General features: G+C 43.8%; 1 protein-coding gene across 3 annotated transcripts in view; it reads left to right on the forward strand.

The window, feature by feature from the left end:
• The window catches only part of LOC137542500 (chloride channel CLIC-like protein 1), a 392,696-nt gene that overhangs the window by 321,647 nt on the left and 47,354 nt on the right, over nucleotides 1–23,695 (forward strand). For all 3 annotated transcript variants that reach the window (XM_068264465.1, XM_068264468.1, XM_068264466.1), the window contains one exon: nucleotides 1,768–2,088. In XM_068264465.1, the coding sequence (XP_068120566.1) occupies nucleotides 1,768–2,088 (321 nt within the window). The remainder of the gene's footprint in view (nucleotides 1–1,767; nucleotides 2,089–23,695) is intronic.

Raw genomic sequence — 23,695 nt, forward strand, 5'->3', positions numbered from 1 at the left:
ACATAAAAATAACTAGTATCCCAACCAGTAATCTGAAACCTTTATCTGACAGCCAGCAGTACACAAACGATGCACACTTCTCTGTCCCTTTCATTGTACATTTGCCATGGCCCATATGCAATTAACTTTTTCTCCTGAGTTTTCTCCTAGGAGATCATTTTTCATCTTCTATAATTTAAAAAAAAAAAAACTTTTCAGCATTCTGCAGTTGAAAAAATACCCCAAAAATAGTTGTAAAAGTACTATCAAAAGCCAGGCACATAGACAGGGAACCCCCGACAGTGGCGGCGGGTTGGCTGTTCATATTGATGGGCGTTTGGAATTTGGGGATTCCCTGCCTTTGCTGTATAAAACAAAGGGAATTATTCTCCCTATTTTTGGGGAGAAAAAAGTGTGTCTTATACAGCAGAAAATAAGGTAATTGCATATGGGCCCATGTGTGTTTTTCTTCAGTGGAAGAATTGGCAGCACTCCTAATTAGGCTGCAACTGCAATGATTACCAACAGAGGTGTATAGTGCCCCCCAGGAACTTAAATACACACCTTGAATTCAAATCTGATGCAAAGTATACACTAAACTAGATAAATTGAGTGCAAATTGATGCACATGAATGCAGCTAGCCATAACTAGACTTACAACAGAAAGAAATGACTGAGCTTCCAAATGCAGAGGATGCACCTGAGTTGACCAGCTGCATAGATGTAGAGAGCCAGAATACACGACTTTCATTCAAAACAGATGCCGCAAATGGAGGACATTAGCTTCCAAAAACAGTTTGCACGCAGATGCTCAGTACTAAACTCCTCCACGATGTTGAGGGATCCTCACGGAAGAGACCTAACCTCTAGCTAACAATTAAACATAGTGTAAACCTGGGTCGGCTAGCCATAAAATGGTCTACACTTTTTCTAAAGCACAGCGTAGGAATTGGCAGCACTCCTAATCGGGCTGCAACTAATGTAATTGATAGTAAAAACACACGCCATATTCTACTGCTTTCAGGAGGTTTCTCTTGCATGCATAAATCACATTAAAGTGTGATGTAGCCCATTGAATAGCATGGGTTCTCAGTTTTCATATGAAGAAGGCACGCACAAAAACAGACGTGTGCTAAAGGTTAAAGGCTATCTGGGGTGAGTAGAAGAACAGATTTACTTACCTGGGGCTTCCTCCTGGCCCTAGCAGTTTATCAGGTCCCTCGCTGTAGTTCAGCTGCTCTGGGGGTGGCGCTGTCCCCTCCAAAAGATCCCTGACCAAAGCTGTGGTTGTGAGCTACTGTACATAGTGTGGGTGAAGCTTCACGCCTCTCTTGATCATGCTCACGTGGCCTGAAGAGTTTTGCGCTTGCGCTGTTCACAAGCAAAGAACCTGCAAAATTGTGAATTAACAAGGTGTGCGCTTGTGTTGCTTTAATAAATACTTGAAACTATATTTGCTTGCCAACGTTCACTTGGATATTAACTTTCAACCTCCGATGTCTGAGCATCCAAATACTTCCCATCTCTCCCTTATTCCTCACCATACGATGTGCAGAGCTAATATATGATCGCTTCACCTGATTCCATGCTGGGCTTGCTTGTTTTAGCAATGTGCGTGCATCATTAAAGTGGGGAGGGGGGGGGGGGTTCAAGCAGAGCTGTGTATTTGCCTGTCAGGAGATTTTCCCTATCCACCCTCCATAATGGCCACCGTTGCTGATTACACAGGTTATCTGTATCCTACTCTGGTTTATCCCATCGCACCGTCTAACTTTATTCTCTTCTTAGGCCATCAGTTCCATCGTTTGGAGACTCGTCATTCACCCGGTGGATTTGTTCAGCCACACAATTGGTCGAAGTTTCCGAAACATCATGAAGGAGATTCCCATCCAATGGCAGATCCCAGTCTTCTTGTTGCTTCCGCTTACCTGTGTCAGCATATTGATCTTGGCCTACACCAGAAGGAAGGACTTCCCTGTTGAGCCACAGAGGACTAGACCAACCACCAGGTCTAGGAAAGAGGAAGTCTCCGTAACCTGTAAGACCTGCGGTGACAATGACTGTAATGGAACGACACAAAAAAGGAAAAGAAGAACGAATCTTAGAGTAGTGAGCTAGCAATGTCTCTCTTTTTTTTTTTTTTTTTTAAACCTAATCTATTAAATTTTCCAGGAAGTTGTTTAAATGCAAGAAAGACCATGTTTTACCCAATTCTAAAAATAGACAGACTTGAGTTCGGCTGGAAAGCCAAGGATCACGCATCTCCTATCAATAGGTGCATAGTTGGCATCGAAACAGATTGCACATGTTTTGTATTAGGTACCTCAAGCTGTGGGGTGGAGCTTCAGTTGAAATGGGTAGGGTTTTCAGGATCCCGCCCTGGTCTGGTGACTTGTATAGATTCAGTTGGTTCTCAGTTGGCACTAGGGTTGTGTTCCATCGAGGGCTTGCATAAATCAAAGTATGCATTAATAAGTCCATGGATTTCCACCCCATATCATATTAGCTGCTGTTTCTTTGCGGTGTTATGACGGTTATCTGTTTGCCTCCCATAGTCTATTAAACTGGAAAAGTCCATGATCAGCAATCGTAAGCAATAGTGCTACAATCTCCTTTATACCCCAAGAAGCTGAGCAGGAACTTTAGATTGGGGGGGAAGGGGGGAGTCTATGACACTAGAGAAGCTCTAGCCTGACTGACAGAAGCTGTGCTGCCTATGTTACATGGAAAACTGTGTACACACAAGGGGGTTGATTCATGAAGCTTACTTATTTTTCACCATAAGGGCCAGTTCACGCGGGCATCTTGCTGCGCTCAAGGACAGGCCATGGCACTTGTGATTAAGCACTGTCCATTCAGATGAATAGTCAGCACCGGTACAATCGTTTACCCTCTTTTTCTCAAATGCCTCATTCCGATCCCGATTCTCCCATAATTTCAGCCGATCCTGGAAGAAACCTGCATCTTACAGGATCGCTAAGAGCTGCACCACCTTGTCTCCCTGTGGGGTTTAAAAACTGCATAAACAGATAAGGAGAAATCATGAGTTAAATTAGGTAAGGAGAGATACATCATGAGTTAAATTAGGTAAGGAGAGAGAAATCATGAGTTAAATTGGGTAAAGGGAGATAAATCATGAGTTAAATTATTTAAGGAGAGATACGGTAAATCAGGAGTTAGGTGAGAAGAGATAAATCGAAAGGTAAGTCGAATAAGGAGAAATAAATTGTGAGGTATTAAAGCGGACCCAAACCAAACATTTTTTTAATTAAAAATATTTAGTTGCACCACTCTGACACATACAAAGATAAATAAACACTCCTTCAAACCTATGATCATTTCAGTGCATGCTTTTCCCCCTTCACTTTTCATAGCTAGGATTATACTGGGGGCAGCCATTAGCAATTCCTCCATTGCCGGACACCATCTACTCCACCAGTTTGCCAGAAAAATTCCGGCAATTTGAAAGAAAGGGAGGGGTTCCTCCAATAAATGTAAAATATTTTATATTTGTCATCATGCAGCTGAAAAAAGGCTGCTATTTATTATTATAATTTAGAAAATAGATTTTATTTCTGAAATCTTGTATTTTTTAATTTGGGTCCACTTTAAGTAAGGTGAGATAATGCAACAGAAAAGCTTTGTGAATCACCACCATTGTTTGTAATCATTCTGGGTGATAATTTCTCCAAAACTGATATACAGAAATACTGATTAGTTCTCTACCAAGCTGTCCAATCTGTCCATCAGAAAGGGATGAACATGATGTCACTATTGCTGGGGGGAGGGGAACAGGAAAAGGTGGGTCGTTATGTATCCACACATTCCAAGCAGAGGTCTATTTGTGGGGAGGGGTGTTGTACAGGGAAGGGGGAGGTCTCTGTATCAGCACATGCCAAGCAGAAAGTCCATTTGAGTGAGGAATGTGTTATACATTGGGGGAGGAGTCTCTATATCACCACATGGAAATCGGGAGGTTCATATGTGGGGTGTAATATAATTGGGGATGGAAGGGGTCTCTATATAAGCACATGCCAAGCAGGAGGCCTATTTGTGGGGTGCGTTGTCTCTGGCAGGAGGCACATTTGTGGGATGAGATGGAGGAGACGATCTGCATTATGAGAGGTAAACCGATAACTGTAGTCATGCATGGAAAAACATTAATCATTCAGACATAGCAAATAATGTATAGATGATTTAATGGACCTTCTGCAGGACCTCACTCATCTCTGAGAGGCCAGCAGGTGGAGTTCTGAGCGGAGGAAATCTTCACACAGGTTCTGTGACCGTTATATATCCATGCTCTGAATGGTTATATAATGGCTGATAATACACACACACACACACACACACACACACACACACACACACACACACACACACACACACACACACACACACACACACACGTATTCGGCCCCATAGAAGTTTTCCACATTTTGTCACATTACTGCCACAAACATGAATCAATTTTATTGGAATTCCACAAGAAAAGACCAATACAAAGTGGTGTACACGTGAGAAGTGGAACGGAAATCATACAGGATTCCAAACATTTTTTACAAATAAATAATTGCAAAGTGGGGTGTGCATAATTATTTAGCCCCCTGAGTCAATACTTGCTGCAATTACAGCTGCCAGTCTTTTAGGGTATGTCTCTACCAGCTTTGCACATCCAGAGACTGAAATCCTTACCCATTCTTCTTTGCAAAACAGCTCCAGCTCAGTCAGATTAGATGGACAGCGTTTGAGAACAGCAGTTTTCAGATCTTGCCACAGATTCTCGATTGGATTTAGATCTGGACTTTGACTGGGCCATTCTAACACATAGATATGTTTTGTTTTAAACCATTCCATTGTTGCCCTGGCTTTATGTTTAGGGATGTTGTCCTGCTGGAAGGTGAACCTCCACCCCAGTCTCAAGTCTTTTGCAGAGTCCAAGAGGTTTTCTTCCAAGATTGCCCTGTATTTGGCTCCTTCCATCTACCCATCAACTCTGACCAGCTTCCCTGTCCCTGCTGAAGAGAAGCACCCTCAGAGCATGATGCTGCAACCACCATATTTGACAGTGGGGATGGTGTGTTCAGAGTGATGTGCAGTGTTAGTTTTCTGCCACACATAGTGTTTTGCACTTTGGCCAAAAAGTTCCATTTTGGTCTCATCTGACCAGAGCACCTTCTTCCACATGTTTGCTGTGTCCCCCACATGGCTTGTGGCAAACTGCAAATGGGACGACTTATGCTTTTCTGTTAACAATGCCTTTCTTCTTGCCACTCTTCCATAAAGGCCAACTTTGTGCAGTGCACGACTAATAGTTGTCCTATGGACAGACTCCCCCACCTGAGCTGTAGATCTCTGCAGCTTGTCCAGAGTCACCATAGGCATCTTGACTGCATTTCTGATCAGCGCTCTCCTTGTTCGGCCTGTGAGTTTAGGTGGATGGCCTTGTCTTGGTAGGTTTACAATTGTGCCATACTCCTTCCATTTCTGAATGATCACTTGAACAGTGCTCCGTGGGATGTTCAAGGCTTTGGAAATTTTTTTGTTGCCTAAGCCTGCTTTAAACTTCTCAATAACTTTATCCCTGACCTGTCTTGTGTGTTCTTTGGACTTCACGGTGTTGTTGCTCCCAATATTCTCGTAGAAAACCTCTGAGGCCCTCACAGAGCAGCTGTATTTGTACTGACATTAGATTACACACAGGTACATTCTATTTAGTCATTAGCACTCATCAGGCAATGTCTATGGGCAACTGACTGCACTCAGACCAAAGGGGCTGAATAATTATGCACACACCACTTTGCAGTTATTTAACTGTAAAAAATGTTTGGAATCATGTATGATTTTCATTCCACTTCTCACGTGTACACCACTTTGTGTTGGTCTTTCACGTGGAATTCCAATAAAATTGATTCATGTTTGTGGCAGTAATGTGACAAAATGTGGAAAACTTCAAGGGGGCCGAATACTTATGCAAGCCACTGTGTGTGTGTGTGTGTGTGTGTTTATATATATATATATATATATATATATATATATATATATATATATATATATATATATATATATATATATATACAGTGGAGGAAATAATTATTTGACCCCGCACTGATTTTGTAAGTTTGTCCAATGACAAAGAAATGAAAAGTCTCAGAACAGTATAATTTCAATGGTAGGTTTATTTTAACAGTGGCAGATAGCACATCAAAAGGAAAATCGAAAAAATAACCTTAAATAAAAGATAGCAACTGATTTGCATTTCATTGAGTGAAATAAGTTTTTGAACCCCTACCAACCATTAAGAGTTCTGGCTCCCACAGAGTGGTTAGACACTTCTACTCAATTAGTCACCCTCATTAAGGAGACCTGTCTTAACTAGTCACCTGTATAAAAGACACCTGTCCACAGAATCAATCAATCAAGCAGACTCCAAACTCTCCAACATGGGAAAGACCAAAGAGCTGTCCAAAGATGTCAGAGACAAAATTGTAGACCTGCACAAGGCTGGAATGGGCTACAAAACCATTAGCAAGAAGCTGGCAGAGAAGGTGACAACTGTTGGTGCGATTGTTCGAAAATGGAAGGAGCACAAAATGACCATCAATCGACCTCGCTCTGGGGCTCCACGCAAGATCTCACCTCGTGGGGTGTCAATGGTTCTGAGAAAGGTGAAAAAGCATCCTAGAACTACACGGGAGGAGTTAGTGAATGACCTCAAATTAGCAGGGACCACAGTCACCAAGAAAACCATTGGAAACTCATTACACCGCAATGGATTAAAATCCTGCAGGGCTCGCAAGGTCCCCCTGCTCAAGAAGGCACATGTGCAGGCCCGTCTGAAGTTTGCCAATGAACACCTGAATGATTCTGTGAGTGACTGGGAGAAGGTGCTGTGGTCTGATGAGACCAAAATAGAGCTCTTTGGCATTAACTCAACTCGCTGTGTTTGGAGGAAGAAAAATGCTGCCTATGACCCCCAAAACACCGTCCCCACCGTCAAGCATGGGGGTGTAAACATTTTGCTTTGGGGGTGTTTTTCTGCTAAGGGCACAGGACAACTTAATCGCATTAACGGGAAAATGGACGGAGCCATGTATCGTGAAATCCTGAACGACAACCTCCTTCCCTCTGCCAGGAAACTGAAAATGGGTCGTGGATGGGTGTTCCAGCACGACAATGACCCAAAACATACAGCAAAGGCAACAAAGGAGTGGCTCAAGAAGAAGCACATTAAGGTCATGGAGTGGCCTAGTCAGTCTCCGGACCTTAATCCAATAGAAAACCTATGGAGGGAGCTCAAGCTCAGGGTTGCAGAGAGACAGCCTCGAAACCTTAGGGATTTAGAGATGATCTGCAAAGAGGAGTGGACCAACATTCCTCCTAAAATGTGTGCAAACTTGGTCATCAATTACAAGAAACGTTTGACCTCTGTGCTTGCAAACAAGGGTTTTTCCACTAAGTATTAAGTCTTTTATTGTTAGAGGGTTCAAAAACTTATTTCACTCAATGAAATGCAAATCAGTTGCTATCTTTTATTTAAGGTTATTTTTTCGATTTTCCTTTTGATGTGCTATCTGCCACTGTTAAAATAAACCTACCATTGAAATGATACTGTTCTGAGACTTTTCATTTCTTTGTCATTGGACAAACTTACAAAATCAGTGAGGGGTCAAATAATTATTTCCTCCACTGTGTATATGTATATATATATATATATATATATATATACGGTGTTGGTTTGGCGCTCTTCTGCACGGGTTTTCGCCTCTTCCTGCGTCACACCAGAGTCACAGCATCTGATCAGCATCGATCCTGTGATTCATCAGATTTGGAGCATGGTTATATAACGGTCACAGAACCCGTGTGAAGCCTTCCTCTGCTCAGAACTCCACCTGCTGGCCTCTCAGAGATGAGTGGGGTCCTGCAGAAGGTCTACTAAATTATATATATATATATATATATATGTTGGTTTGGCGCTCTTCTGCACGGGTTTTCGCCTCTTCCTGCGTCACACCAGAGTCACAGCATCTGATCAGCATCGATCCTGTGATTCATCAGATTTGGAGCATGGTTATATAACGGTCACAGAACCCGTGTGAAGCCTTCCTCTGCTCAGAACTCCACCTGCTGGCCTCTCAGAGATGAGTGGGGTCCTGCAGAAGGTCTACTAAATTATATATATATATATATATATATATATATATATATATAATTTAGTAGACCTTCTGCAGGACCCCACTCATCTCTGAGAGGCCAGCAGGTGGAGTTCTGAGCAGAGGAAGGCTTCACACGGGTTCTGTGACCGTTATATAACCATGCTCCATATATAATTTAGTAGACCTTCTGCAGGACCCCACTCATCTCTGAGAGGCCAGCAGGTGGAGTTCTGAGCAGAGGAAGGCTTCACACGGGTTCTGTGACCGTTATATAACCATGCTCCAAATCTGATGAATCACAGGATCGATGCTGATCAGATGCTGTGACTCTGGTGTGACGCAGGAAGAGGCGAAAACCCGTGCAGAAGAGCGCCAAACCAACACCGTCTGATGGAGTCAAATCTAACCCGTCAAAGAGACACAGAGACCGTCTCAATACCGAACTGGACAGATTAGCCAGCCTCTTGCCCTTCCCGCAGGAAATCATATCTAGCTTGTTCCAGTTGTGTGATTCAAACACAACGAAGGACAAAAGCTCAGCAATGACAGCCAGGAAACTGCCATTGTTTACAAGGTAACAAAGATGGCAGCCCCCATATACAGTACCTCTCACTTCAGGTTCCCTTTAAATTCTGACATGGTAGCAGTAAAAGTGTGACGCCAAGCTAATATCAATGTTTAGAACATAGAACGAAGCATACCAAATTTGGATGTTATGATTTTACATGTATTAAAGTAAGTAGATTGGATTTCACCTGATCTTTTAATAAACCTTCTGGGATGTGTACACTGTGCGAGTTTCCATCTGAACTGTGCGAGTGGAGATAGTGTATAAAGTGCACCTAACGCAACAAATGTTACATACCTCAGAAGTTGTAAGCCACTGGATAGTCAAGCTTCCCTCACAGTGCCCTGCTTCCCTCTATATATATATTTGCCTTACGTGGAATAGGCTGTTTTTCATCATGAGCAGGGCAACGGATGAGTGCATCCTCACTAGGCATGTGTGAGTAAGGGTTTGCACATGCCCAGTAGAACGAAGCCCTCATGCATGGAGGAAAAAGCTGTTGGTTAGAGGCCTGGACCTTACTCGAGCATGCCCAGTGCAGCCGTGCTCACCCACAGCTGCGGGTGTGGCCAGGAAATGAAGAGGGTCCCAGCGGTGGCATGGTGGACTCTACCAGGATCCGGGAAGCCTCTGGAATGTCCAGGGGCTTCCAACTACTGAGGCAAGTATCTAGCTTTTGTTTGTTTAAATTGCTAACATTTGGTGATTCAGGAGTGGGGTGGTGGTTGTGGTATGATCAGTATTGCAGGACCCTATAGAGAATTCATGAATAGAGATGCTTAATGAATTGTTAATAATTCCATCTTGCAAGCATATTTAATGCAGATTGTATGCTGCCTGGAATTCAACCAATCAAATGCACTTTGGGGGGATTCTGATTTACCGATTCATGGTGCATACAGTTTGTATGCAAGCGGGAATCATTTGCACCTCATCGACCATCTTTAGCCGTGAGCTGTATGTTTCTTGCTTTTACCTGTTTATGAAACTACTTGGACACATCTTCTGTAGCATTTTTTGGGGGGATTTGTGTTGGTTTATGAGTATTTAGAATATCTTAAAGGATACTTTAACCACCACGGTGAGGAGTTATATACTCTCCTAAGAAGTAGGAGGGCTCTGGATCCCTTAGAGCCTGCCCGGTCCTCTCTGCATCCCCTCGTTCCACTACTGCTCCTTGTTCCAATGTCCGACTTTACTATTGAACAAGTACTCAGTTCTCTAAGGGCTCTTTCACACCAGAGCCCATTTGCTGTGTTTTAACACAAAGTCGAAACTCTGCGTTAACCAAGGTAAAATAAAAGTCCATAGACTTTCATTTTACCTTTCACACCCGACGCTGCGTTTCGAAGCGTTGTGGTTCGATGCACCTGTGAGCTTTTAATCGTTCCGGAGCCAGCGTTTTCCCGTCAGGTTGAATTAATAGCTACCGCCGCTGATTGCGTCGCACCGCAGCATCCCGACGACACGCTGCAGGCTATTCAACGCGTGCAGGAGAACACGTTGTCTGATGTGAAAGAGCCCTAAGTACTTCCAAAGACGAGTGACTGGCTGCATCTTTGGGTCTCCTCGGAACTCCTGTGTGGTGTCTGAGTACTTCCGAGGAGACCCAAAGTTGCAGCTGGTGGAGGAATTTTACAGGGGAACAAGAACACCAATAGAGGACCAGGAAGAACATTTTTGTTTATCTTCAACTAGTCCATAAAGGTAAAGGTTATGTACATGAATGAACACATACACTATGCCATTTATTCAACAAACTGAACAAAGTTTTTTAGTACCTGGCGTTTCCATCTTTACCAAAAACTGGGCCCTTGTCCTGCTGCAAGGTCTACTTTAAGTCGTGCTGCATATAGTATTCTGTGCTTAATATAGTCATATATTATTCTGACAGATGATCTCACTTAAACATTAATCACCATCTGGTACAAGGAGGTGTTGGTGGTAGATTCTGCAGTGGTGAGATGCCCAGCCCTGATGTATTAAAGCATCACATTTCTGCCACGCTTTACTGTTTGTATCACGTTCTTTTGGTGAATTGCTCGGATTTTACCAAACCTTTCTTTTGGTACTGTGGACAAAAGACTAGTATCTTTGTTTATATTGCGCTATCATCTTCTGTAGCACAAAGTAAGACTCAAACAGGATTACATAACACAGACCTGTATTACAGAAGTGATGGAGTAACTGATCAAATGTGGTTAACAAAATATAGTGAAATTACAGTATACAAAAGGAGAAAAGAAAAACCCTGCCCTTATTCACTGAGACTCTAAGGCCCGGTTCACACTTGCGGGGAAAAAGTTGGTTCGCGAATCCTGGATCTTAATGAATGTGAATGGATCCATGTTAATCTATGGATCTGTTCACATCCGTCCATTCAAAGGGATCCATTCCGCACGATACGCCGAACGGACCGCAAGTTTCCTCCTCCAGCAATTTTTACTTAGGTTGTTCTTTCGTCAATTAAAAGGTTGTTCGTCGTTCACAACGAACGATCGTTGTCGTATGTGTGTACGTAGCTTAAGAGTATTAGAGGCAGTGGATCAGCAGGACGGGCAATCAGCATTGTTTAAAAGGAAAAAAATATCAGTCTGCCTCCATATCCCTCTCAGTTTTGGTGTGCTTTGAAACACACCATGGTAGAGTAAAAGTCCAGGCAGTCTCCTATAAATAAGGTGCATTAACCTTGTAGACCTGTCACTTGTTTACCTGGTCTGATGTCCACCTGACCGCACTATATGGTATCACAGAGAAAAGTGCTTTATCAGTTTACTGCTTTTTATTTAAAAAATATCACCTCAGTGTGCAGCCAACAGGCATCTGCTTCAGGCTGGGCATTGGGCGGGGTTTTGAACTTTCTGTATATTGTCAGCCACTAAAGTGGACTCTGGGTGGAATTGTGGAACTCTGGCTGCTAAGCAACCCTCCAGGTGTTCTCCAGGTACTTGGCTCCCATCATGTTTTGCAGTGTAGCAGGAAGCATGACACCTCTGTAGTGAATTCAGGAAGCCACCGTTTGCAGGTGTCAGAAGGAGCTTTGGACCAGGCAACAGTTAACTCTGGAAGAACCTGGATGAAATCTATTAGACACACAAGAATGTTGACTACAGGGGGCATTTTTATATGTGATTTTTTTTTTTTTTTTGCATCTTTTGGAGTTTTTAATGTAGACCTGTTACCAATCTGAACATTTTCATGTAAATTATAACAGGTTCATTAAAGGTCCAGGAGAATCCCTATACTGAAACTAGCAGATCAACTACAAGGTAAGTGTAATGATATACGCAGTGTGGTGGAATACGGAACAGGGGAGCCATCTTAACTGGGCATCTATTTTGTCTGTGTCCTGTGTGCAGTGAAATACCATCTTGGGTGGACTTTTAGATTCCATTTCCTTTATAGACTGCGGTGAGGATGTTTGAATAACACCAAGCCAGCTGCCCAGTCATTTACCCAATAGAATTGAGGAAGATGGTCATTAGTCGGTGTTCAGCTGGTGTCATGCAAACACCTTGAACAGTGTGTGTAATAAGGAAAGCAGCCTAAGCACATGAATAGAGTGATTGGTGTGCCAGACACAGAATACTGTCTGATGTATGTCTGTAATTACTAAGCTGTAATTCAATAATTTAAAAGCATTTCCACAGGAAATAGTTTTTCTAGCCTAGAGCTACATTCTGGCCTATAAAATAGAATCTCATAGGACGAGTAAGTGTAGTTCTTCTGGAGATGGCGTGACCCTAGGAAAACCCTGATCTATCATCAGAATTGCGTTCTTCTGCACCAGGGATTAGCCCTTACGCTGGTTAAAGTTAGATTTCTGTTTTATTCCCTTTTATACTATAAGCAAATGTCGTGTTGTGTGTCTTTGTCATTTTTACTTTTGTTTTTGTAAATATTTTTGTATAGATTGTTCCTGCATTTGTTCCACTTTTTGGAATATTAAAACTTCATTTAATAAGTTAGACTTCTGTGTACTAAGCAGAGAATTTACATCTCCTATAGAGATACTGCAGAGTTTTGTCTTACAGATCAGTGCCGTATTGTATGCTCGGATTCTTCATTGCTACTGTATGAGATTGCATTGTGTGTGGGTGGCTTTCCCGTAGTTGTGGCCTAAAGCCCGCGGATGACCTAAGATATGGGAATGCCAGCCTGAGTGTGTGCAGCTCTACAGCCGTGCATAAAATTGTGGTAATTGCCACAGAGGGTGACAGATCTCCTTTCAGCGCAGGAATCTGTGTGTGTGTGGTGTCTAGCAGTATCGTTGCAAACGACTGCTAGTGGTGGCTGAGCCTTGTAAGTTGTGGCTGAGGGCGACAGCCTAATTTTAGCTTAAATAAGGCTGCTTCCCCTCTAGATTTGGTTGAACCCGTCAGGCCGTGTCTCTGGAGGCATACTGTGGGGCCCGTACCGGACATAAAGAGACTTTATACTATCTTCATTTGGCAAAAAATATGGATTTTACAAGACACCAACAGCATGTTTTCACATTGGCTTAAATAAAAATCAGTTGGTGGTATTGGAATCTGAAGTATTTTGTTGCCTAATTGATTTAAATGGCCAAATAGGTGTCCTTTAGTCACTGCTCAGTGTGCTATGACAACCTTTTTCCATTGTGCATTATAGTGGGACAACACTGATATGTCACATCCTGCAACCTCTGGGCTTCGGACTGTCCTCTTAGCCAAGTTAGCCCTTTACCCATACTGCATGTTACACCCTACCACCTCTGGGTACTGGACTGTCCTCTTAGCCAAGTTAGCCCTTCACCCATTCTATATGACACATCCTGCAACCTCTGGGTGCTGGACTGTCCTCTTGGCCAAATAAGCCCTTCACCCATGCTGCATGTCACGCCCCACCACCTCTGGGTACTGGACAGTCCTCTTTACCAAGTGAGCCCTTCACCCATTCTTTTTTTTTTTTTTCAAACTCAGATGCATTTTTGATATGGGAAGTTTATCAGCTTATGGCATAGTCGCTTGGACGCCCACATCAGCGCTGAAAAATGCCTTCATCATTGTTTGAGCCATACATAGTTGAAACTTTATTTATTTCACTATATTTAAGTCTATGCGTGCTTCAAAAACCATAAACTCCTCCCTTCCCTTACACAACCCTCCCCATTCTGGAATTAACCACGTCTTACCATATCCTGTATCCCCTATATCGTAAATGAACGGGAGGTGTAATAACCTGTTGTTCTTGCAACCGAGTATGAATATACATTCAGAAACTCTTACATTCAACCAAGCATACCCTTCCTTAACCCATAACCCATCCATATTAACCTGACCCAACCCACCTGACCACCCCACTTTTCCACTCTTAACCCCACTCGTGTAATACAGTGTAGCCTCTAACCCATCTTATTATAGGTTATTGCTTATCCATATATTTTTTTGTAATTGAACGCCAGGTGTCCCTATAGGATCTGACCCATTGAGTACAATCTAAGTCAGGTGTGTGATCTGCTGTGTCGCCGTTGATTTCACTGCCACACAACAGATACATTCTGCTCAACCAGTCATCCAGATGGGGAGGGGGGGGGGGGGGGGAGTCGAGTCTTTCCATTTTTCTACTATCAGTCTTTTTGCGAGTTTTGTTTCTAGCTCTTTAATTAGAGCACATTCTTTACTATCGCCTGCTTCAGATATGCCAAAAATATCTTCACTTGGAGAAAGTTTAAAGCCCCCTTCTAGCAGGTTTTTACAGAAGCATATTAAACTATCCCAAAAGGTCTTTGATATGGGACATGTCCACCACATGTGCAATTCGGACCCGTCCTCCTGCCCACACCTCCAGCACAATTCTCTTTGTTTGGAAAATTTTTGTATATGTTCTGGGGTAATGTACCATCTAGCAATGGTCTTGTACTGGGTAAGCTGGAGATCTATATCCGGGATCATCCAATTGTTATGCCAAATCGTGTGCCATTTACTTTTAAGCGAAAGGCCGAGGCATCTTTCCCATTTTGTACAATAGTGTGGAGTAAAATTTTGACTTTCTCCTTGGCAAATAAGTCTATTAACCCTCTGGGCGATACAATTACATCGCCCAGGAGGGAGCGCAGCACTTTTTTTTAAATCATGTAGCGAGCCCTGAGCTCGCTACATGACAGCCGCTGCGCAGCGGCATACCCCCACCCACTCCGATTGCCTTCGGCGATCAGAGTAAGCAGGAAATCCAGTTCAGAACGGGATTTCCTGCTGGGCTTCCCCGGTCGCCATGGCGACCGGGCGGGATGACTTCACCGATGTCATGGACGTCGTGACGTCAGAGGGAGTCCCGATCCACCCCTCAGCGCTGCCTGGCACTGATTGGCCAGGCTGCGCAAGGGGTCGGAGAGGGGGGGGGGCTGCGCAGCACGGCGGGTATCGGCGGCGAGCGACGGCGATCGGAAGTTACACGCAGCTAGCAAAGTGCTAGCTGCGTGTAACAAAAAAAAATTATGCAAATCATCCCACCAGGGCTTGAGAACTCCTCCTGCGCGACATACCCCGAGCTCAGCTCGGGATTATCGCCCAGGAGGTTAAGTTTGGATAATGCTTTGTCCATTTTTTTATTAAGGAGAATATGTTTTTCAAAAATATTTGGGTCATTCCTTAATCTAACAAACTTGAATTTTAATTTATGTATGAAACCTCTCGCTTGCATTGTACCCCAAGTCTCCTTTTGCCTGCAATTGTTTAATATGCCAGGTAGCCCCAATGCAGGGTTTCCCCAAGGATTGATAATGCGCGTATCAGGGCTTATCGTGTTTCTGGAAAACCAGGACCTCACCAAGCCAGGCATGAAATCCGGATTCTCCCTTAAAGTGGTAAGTGGGGATGGGCCTGTGTCTTTGTGCCATTTTGAGACGAGCCAAAAAAGAGTTTTAACTGTTGGTTTAATAAAAGGGTGATCCGTAGTGGAGTAAACTTTATAGATGTTTTCTGGAATCCATGAGAAAATTAAATTTAAGTTACATTCGTCCTTTTTTAAGATAAACCAAGCTTTACCAGATCCAATGGGGGAAGATTCTATCTTCCAGTCCAAGACCCTTGCCAAGTGTGCACTTCTATAGTAATTTATAATGTTTGGTGCAGCTAGGCCTCCCTCCACTTTCCACCTAGAAATAAGTTTATAGCTAATTCTACGTCTGGATTTACTCCAGATAAAAGTTTGAAAAATGTTATGCCAGTTTTGGAACCATGAGTTGGGGATAGCCACTGGCAGGCTCCGCAAGAGAAAAATAAGTTTAGGTAAAACCAGCATTTTTAAAATGCTGATCCTACCAATGACATTAAAACAGGGTCGATCCCATGATTGGAGTTTACCCTTGTACTCTTTAACAGTCTTAGAAAAGTTAGCCATGAACAGGTCATTAGGGTCTCTAGTGAGGGTAATACCAAGATCTTTAATTGCCTGATCACTCCATCTAAATTTACTGTGTGTTTTAATAGCATGCACGGTGTCACGTGAACAACCCAAATTCAAGATTATAGTTTTAACCTGGTTAATCTTAAAATTAGAGTGTAAGGAGAATACCTCAGAGTTTCTCACACCTGGCGATGGATTGAATTGGTTTGATCAAAGTTAGTAATAAGTCATCCGCGTAGGCAAGTATTTTAATCTCCTCCGTCTTTGTTTTAACTCCTTTAACCATGTTGTCATTCTGAATTAGTTGTATAAATGCTTCTAAACTACAATTGAAGAGCCATGAAGACAATGGGCAACCCTGCCTAACCCCATTCTTAATATTGAAAGTATTGGACATGGATCCGTTTATATTGACGCCTGCACTTTGATTGATATATCATTTCTTTATTCTGTTTATAAAGTTCCGGCCCAAACCCAATCTTTCCAATATAGCAAAGACAAATTCCCTTGATAGACGGTCAAATGCCTTTTCTGCATCTACTGCAACCATAACTGCTTCTAATTCTCGCTTTTTAAAAGTATGGATCAAATTTGTTGCAGCGTAAATATTGTCTGAATTTGGCTATTTTTGACGAAGCCCGATTGTTGCTTGCCCAGAACTCTATCGGCAACCCCGGTCAGTCTATTTGCCAATATTTTTGCATAGATTTTCACATCACAATTTAATAGTGAAATTGGCCTAAAGTTTGCACATTCTAAATTTGATTTCCCTTCTTTAGGGATTAGTGTTAGTATAGCTTGGTTAGATTCTTTTGAGAAGGTAGCAGTTCCTTCTTTGTTATTGACCAAGTTGCAGAAAAGAGGGGCCAAAATATGAGCAAAGTGCTGATAGAATTCTATGCAGTAACCATCAGGGCCTGGGCTTCTCCCCTTCTGAAGCTTAGACACTGTTTCCAGAAATTCACTTTCAGTCACTGGTGTTTCAAGCATTTCACGGTCACTATTATCTAAGACAGGTAGGTTGACATTTTCTAAATATTCTCTTGTGTTTGTGGGTTTTGGTATGTCAGTGTTGTATATACCTTCAAAGAAACTAGAGAATATCTTACCTATGGCTTCGGTGTCCTGAACAATGCTTCCATCTTGATTTTTTTATTTGGTGGATGAAGTTCTTTCTTTGTTTTTCGTTGAGTAGGTCTGATAGTATTTTACCTGGTTTGTTCTTCCCTTGTATTTACTGTTTTTTTTAATTTTTGTACTCCTGTGAAGATTTGTTATCAAGCAACTGATTTAGTTCTGTCTTAATCTTTGGGAGCTTAAGCAACGTTTTAGATGAGGGCCAGGTTTTATGTTCTGCTTCTTCTGATTGTAGGTGGGCCAGAAGCTCAACAATCCTTTTCTGTTTCGCTTTTTTTTTCCTATTACTTACCTGAATCAGAATTCCTCTAGATACACATTTTAAAGTGTCCCAGAGGATCGATGGTGAAGTTACAGACATCAAATTGAATTTAATAAATTCATTTAATGACTCAGCTATCTGACATCTGGTGTCTTCTTCCTCTAGTAACGTTTTATCTAGTCTTCAGACTTTTTTTCTGAGGTGATTTAAGGCCTAAATAGATCGTCATAATTACGTGGCATGGTCTGTAAAAGTAATATGGCCAATTGAGACGTCAGAAACTGAAGTAATACGATTTTCAGGGACTAGGAAATAGTCTAGCCTGGAATAGTTTTGATGTACGCTAGAGAAAAAAGTATAGTCTAAAAAGTTTTTCGTCTAGATTTTTAATTCTCCATATATCGACAAGTTTTAAAGTCTTGAGTTCATTTTTGAGATTAACAATGTCACGTTTGGGAATACTTGAAAGCCCTTTGGAGGTATCCTATTTGGGATCAATCGTGAGGTTAAAATCCCCACCAATAACGGTTAAGCCAACTGCTTTATCTTTGACTTTGTTGAGGATGTCAGGAATATAGCAGCTAGTTATGAGGCTGATAATGTTAAGGATAATGACAGTAACATATTTCTGTCATTTTTCTGTCTGCTATATCTCACATGTGTATTCTGCTTTGAAGCGATGGTCATCTGGCTGTATTACATTTGCATCTAAAGGGACTTCAGTGAATAGAGCTGGGGTGTTAGCCTCCAGCAAAGACATTGGTTAATTAGACAATGGCAGAAGTAAAGGGTTTTGTTCTACCTTATCTGGAGTGGAAGCTTGGAAGTCATTGACACTTGAAACATTCACACTTCTGTTGAGGAAGAATAGGCTGGTCGGCATAGCTTTTGAACTTGGAAGTCAGCCATTGTCCCATTATACAAAGCAAGCCTACAAGACTCTTGGGGGCTGGGAAAGCTGACACCTGAAGGTTTGAAATTTACATGAAATCTCTGCAGACTTTAAAAACTGAGACAGGAAAGCTTTGATGCTAGGAAATAATGTTGAGGAAGCTTTAATAAAGTTTTCACCTGGAGTTGAAAAGTCTCACTTCACAATCTTTTGATGTATAGACTTTTACCTGGAGAACTTGGATTAAGGAAGTCCTTTGTTGTGTGTGTGCTATAGTACATTTTTCACATGTGGATGTTAGATCTCTGGAAATCAAATTTATGTCTGAGGATGTAATTAAATCTAGTTCCCCCGCCCCCCCCTCCACACAGGCTTACAGCCTCAAGGCGAATATTCCATTATAAAAACCAGGGGACAGATACCTCAAATCAGTCCTCTCCTGACGGTAGCTGCAGCTGGACTCCTGGCCCAAGCTAGTGGACTCCTGGTCTAACCAGAATTGTCTGTCCACAAAAGTCCAAGGTTCTTCTATCTGGATCCCTGTATTTTGGTAAGCTTTGTGTGCATCTTTGTAACTCTTAATTTTGTAACTTTTTACTTTGTTTTTGTAATCTTTTGTATATATTCTGTTCTGCATTGTTCCACATTTTTCCCTGGAATATTAAATTATTATTTAATAAGCTTGACTTCTGCTGTACTAAACTAACACTCATAGCCTAGAAGAGATTGAAGTGCAACTGTGTATAAATCCATGCCTAATTGTATGCTTGAGCAACACTACCATATGAAATTGTAATTGCATTGTGTGTGGGGGGCGTTTGTCCTACGGTTGCCTAAAGCGCGCAGCTGACCCAACGTACGAAAACGCCAGTGCGAGTAGCTAACAGTATCGTTCGGAACGACTGTTATTGGTTTTGCATCCCTACAGTGTAAGATTGCAACTGTGTGTGTGTGTGGGTGCGTGGCGTTCCCGTATTCGGCCTAAGCGCAAAGCTGACCCGAATACAAAAACGCGTATTGCGCGCTGAGGACTCGACAGCAGAGTGGAAGTGTCTAGCGAACCGCTAGTGGTGGCAGTGAGAGGTGTTCTGAGGGGTCCCAGCCTTGTTTTAGCTCGAATAAGGCTGCTCCACGCTTGATCTGGTCAAACCCGCAGTCGGGAACCGTATACGCAGGCGTGCCGCGGGCCGGTTCTTGACATAATTGGCTGGCAGTGGTGGGAACGTTTAGTACATTAGTACGCAGTTTAGCTTGCTATTCTGATTACTAAAGGCTGGAAGCTTGCTAGAAGCAACTAGCCTACAGAAGTCTACTCAGTGCAGAATCTATATACTTTTTTTTTTGTTCAAAGATACACACTTGGTATTTTGCTTTCCCTCCCCCCTTTTTTTTTCTTTTTCTTTTTGCAACACGATGGCTCAGAAAGCATCCAGCTATGCATGGCAAAACAAAGAGAGGCTACTCAACCTGTGTGAGCACAAAGGCATCGAGACGGTGAGCGGCCAGACTAAGGAGCAGGTAGTTCGTGCCCTCGAGGAGTATGATGAAGCAGAGCAAGCCCGTGCTTCAACGTCAGCGGATGCAGCTCACGACACGCCAGAGGAGGAATCGCTCCCGCTGCAGAATGCGAGTGGAGATGATGTCCTGGACGATCCACTGAGCAGGGAGATGCCATCTCTGGAAGCTGATCTACAGCTACTGAACTCGGCTGATCCTGAACTGCGCCTAAAGCTGATCTTACTGCACCGACAGGCAGAGGAAGGAAGAGCTGAAAGGCGACACTAGGCCGAGAGGGAAAGATGCCATGGCGAGAGTGAAAGACTCCAGGCCAAGAGGGAAAGACTCCAAGCCGAGAGGGAACAAGTTGCACAGCGATACCAGGCCGAGAGGGATAGTGCTGAACGGCAACACCAGCTGGAGCTGGCTAAACTTAAGCAGCAGAACCGGTCTTCTGGACCCGCAGAATGCGAAGGTGAGCGAGTCCACAGAATCCCCCTGGATAAGTTCCCCGCTATGGACAAGGACTCTGACATAGACACTTTCCTACAGGGGTTAGAAAGGACTTGTCGGCAGTATGGGGTGCCCCGTGAGCAGTGGGCAAGATACCTCACACCAGGGCTGAGAGGCAACGCCCTGGAGGCGTTTGTGAGTTTCCCCCAGGAGGAAGAAACAGACTTTGAGGCGATTAAGAAAGCCATCATTGCGCGATACCACCTCACGCCAGAGGTGTATCGAAAACGTTTCAGGACAGTGCAGCGAGGTCCTAATGACAGTTTCCTGGATCATGCGTGCAACCTGCGCACTGCCTTCCAGCAGTGGCTAAAAGGACTGTCAGTTGAAACCTTGGATGCCCTGCAGGAGCTGATAATAAAAGACCAGTTCCTACACACCTGTCCTGTTGAGGTCCGGCTGTTTGTGCTGGATCGAGAACCAAAGATAGTGGATGAGGCTGCGGAAATGGCCGATTCCTACACCGCCCATAGAGCACCCGAGTCCCGGAGGACTACTACACCCAACTGGAGGGGAGAGCAGATTGCTAAACCTGTGTCACCCAGCACCCAGAGGAGGCGAGCACCGCTGTCTCCTGGATTCAAGCAACCAAACACTGACACTTGGAAATGCTTTGTATGTGACTGGGTGGCTAATTTCAGCACGACTTGCCCAGAGAGGAAGAGGGAGGCCCCAAAATCCAGCGAGGCCTCAAACCCCCGTGAAGTCCCAACTGCTTTGTGTGCTACCAGGAATGCCACTGGCTATGCAGAGAATCTGCAGCTTGTCACGGTTGGGGGTACAGTTGCCACTGGGCTGAGAGACACTGGAGCAGAAGTGACTCTCATACATCCCCAGCTTGTAAACCCGGAGCAGTACATACCTGGGAAAATGATTGCTGTCAGAGGAGTTGGGGGTGTCACCCCAGCCATACCCACCGCCTTGGTCCACCTGGATTCGGGGGCCGGCAGCGGATTGAAAGAAGTTGGGGTAACCGACAAAATCCCCACCAACGTCTTGCTGGGTACTGACCTGGGACGGTTAGTGGCCCGGTATGAGCCTACTCCAAACCCCGTGGAGCCTGCATCCCCAGCAGAAGTTCAGGACTCTTGCAAGGCACTGTGTGATAATGCTGTACGGAGTGCTGGCGAGGCCCCAGGGGCTACGGAATGTGTACTAGGAACCAGCCCTAGTGATTCTCCAGGGCCTAGGCCTGGAGTGGGACATGTTGATACAAAGAATGCAGAAACTGATGATGTCATTTATGACGCACGGACTATCGAGGCGATCGATGCTACTTGTGAAGTGCTGAGTAGCACTGTGTATAATGCTTCAGATAATGTTGATGGGGGATGCGATGTTCTAAATGTCAATATGTGTAAGACGGATAATGCTGATGTCATATGTGTTGTGCTACATAATGCTGTGTGTCATGCGGACACTCCATCAGCTGCAGGAGTAACCAGCAGTGCTCGCTGGGCTGCAGCAGATGGATTGCCCACTGAAGGGGCAGACGGCACCAGGCCAGATCTTCCCCCTTCAGATGTTTTTAAGACCAAATGTGACGTGATTTATGATGTGTGTAATGTGGGCGCTCCCTCAGCTGCCGTGGTAACCCGCCACGCTAGCGAGTCTACAGCAGAGGGACTGTCCACTGAAGTGACAAATGTTGCTGGGTCAGCAACATCCACTTCGGAACCTGGCCCTGAGGGCCCAGGAGCCTCTCCGTCTGCAGCCTTCCTGGAATGTGTGACAGGCAGCACTGAGCTCTCTGGGGCTGTTCGATTTGACAGCAGCCTGGAAGAGCTCAGGGGGCTAGCCAGCAGGTCACCAGCTGGGAGGGGCGGGCTGAGAGGGTTCTGGGAAGTTATTCCCTCGGAGCTGTCCTAAGGGAAAGAGGCAGACCAGCAGATAATCGTTCCCCAAAGGGACCGAGAGATAGCTCCTGCCACTATAGAGAAAGTGCGTGTAGCGACGGTTGGAACCCTTCCCCAGCTGCAGCACTGTCTCTATGGTCGCAAATTCATGGTTGTCACTGACTCGCAGTCTCCTGGTTGGTTACGTCAGGTTGCAAAGGGCAACGACACATTGCAGCAACCTGACCTAGCTTTCCATTTGTGTAGCTTGGAGCTAACTGACAGGTGGGGAACCCTCCTAAGGATGCGAAGGGGTTATCCCACCCGGCCAGGCCGTCAATGTAGGCTTTGGCAGGACGATTCGTTAGAATCATCTGCCAGCGCCATCTGGAAGAGGGGGCGTGTCAGGAATATAGCAGCTAGTTATGAGGCTGATAATGTTAAGGATAATGACAGTAACATATTTCTGTCATTTTTCTGTCTGCTATATCTCACATGTGTATTCTGCTTTGAAGCGATGGTCATCTGGCTGTACTACATTTGCATCTAAAAAGACTTCAGTGAATAGAGCTTGAGTGTTAGCCTCCAGCAAAGACATTGGTTAATTAGACAATGGCAGAAGTGAAGGGTTTTGTTCTACCTTATCTGGAGTGGAAGCTTGGAAGTCATTGACACTTGAAACATTTACACTTCTGTTGAGGAAGAATAGGCTGGTCGGCATGGCTTTTGAACTCGGAAGTCAGCCATTGTCCCATTATACAAAGCAAGCCTACCAGACTCTTGGGGGCTGGGGAAGCTTACACCTGAAGGTTTGAAATTCACATGACAGCCGGCGGGAAGGGGTTGTGAAATCTCTGCAGACTTTAAAAACTGAGACAGGAAAGCTTTGATGCTAGGAAATAATGTTGAGGAAGCTTTAATCAAGTTTTCACCTGGAGTTGAAAAGTCTCACTTCACAATCTTTTGAAGTATAGACTTTTACCTGGAGAACTTGGATTAAGGAAGTCTTTTGTTGTGTGTGTGCTATAGTACATTTTTCACATGTGGATGTTAGATCTCTGGAAATCAAATTTATGTCCGAGTATGTAATTAAATCTAGTCGTCCCCCCCCCCCCCCCCGTCCACACAGGCTTACAGCCTCAAGGCGAATATTTCATTATAAAAACCAGGGGACAGATACCTCAAATCAGTCCCCTCCTGACGACAGCTGCAGCTGGACTCCTGGCCCAAGCTAGTGGACTCCTGGTCTAACCAGAATTGTGTCCGTCCACAAAAGTCCAAGGTTCTTCTATCTGGATCCCTGTATTTTGGTAAGCAAATCGGTTTGTGTGCATCTTTGTAACTCTTAATTTTGTAACTTTTTACTTTGTTTTGTAATCTTTTGTATATATTCTGTTCTGCATTGTTCCCCTTTTTTCCCTGGAATATTAAATTATTTAATAAGCTTGACTTCTGCTGTACTAAACTAACACTCATAGCCTAGAAGAG

The sequence above is a fragment of the Hyperolius riggenbachi genome, chromosome 12 (genome assembly GCF_040937935.1).
Source record: "Hyperolius riggenbachi isolate aHypRig1 chromosome 12, aHypRig1.pri, whole genome shotgun sequence".
NCBI lineage: Eukaryota > Metazoa > Chordata > Amphibia > Anura > Hyperoliidae > Hyperolius > Hyperolius riggenbachi.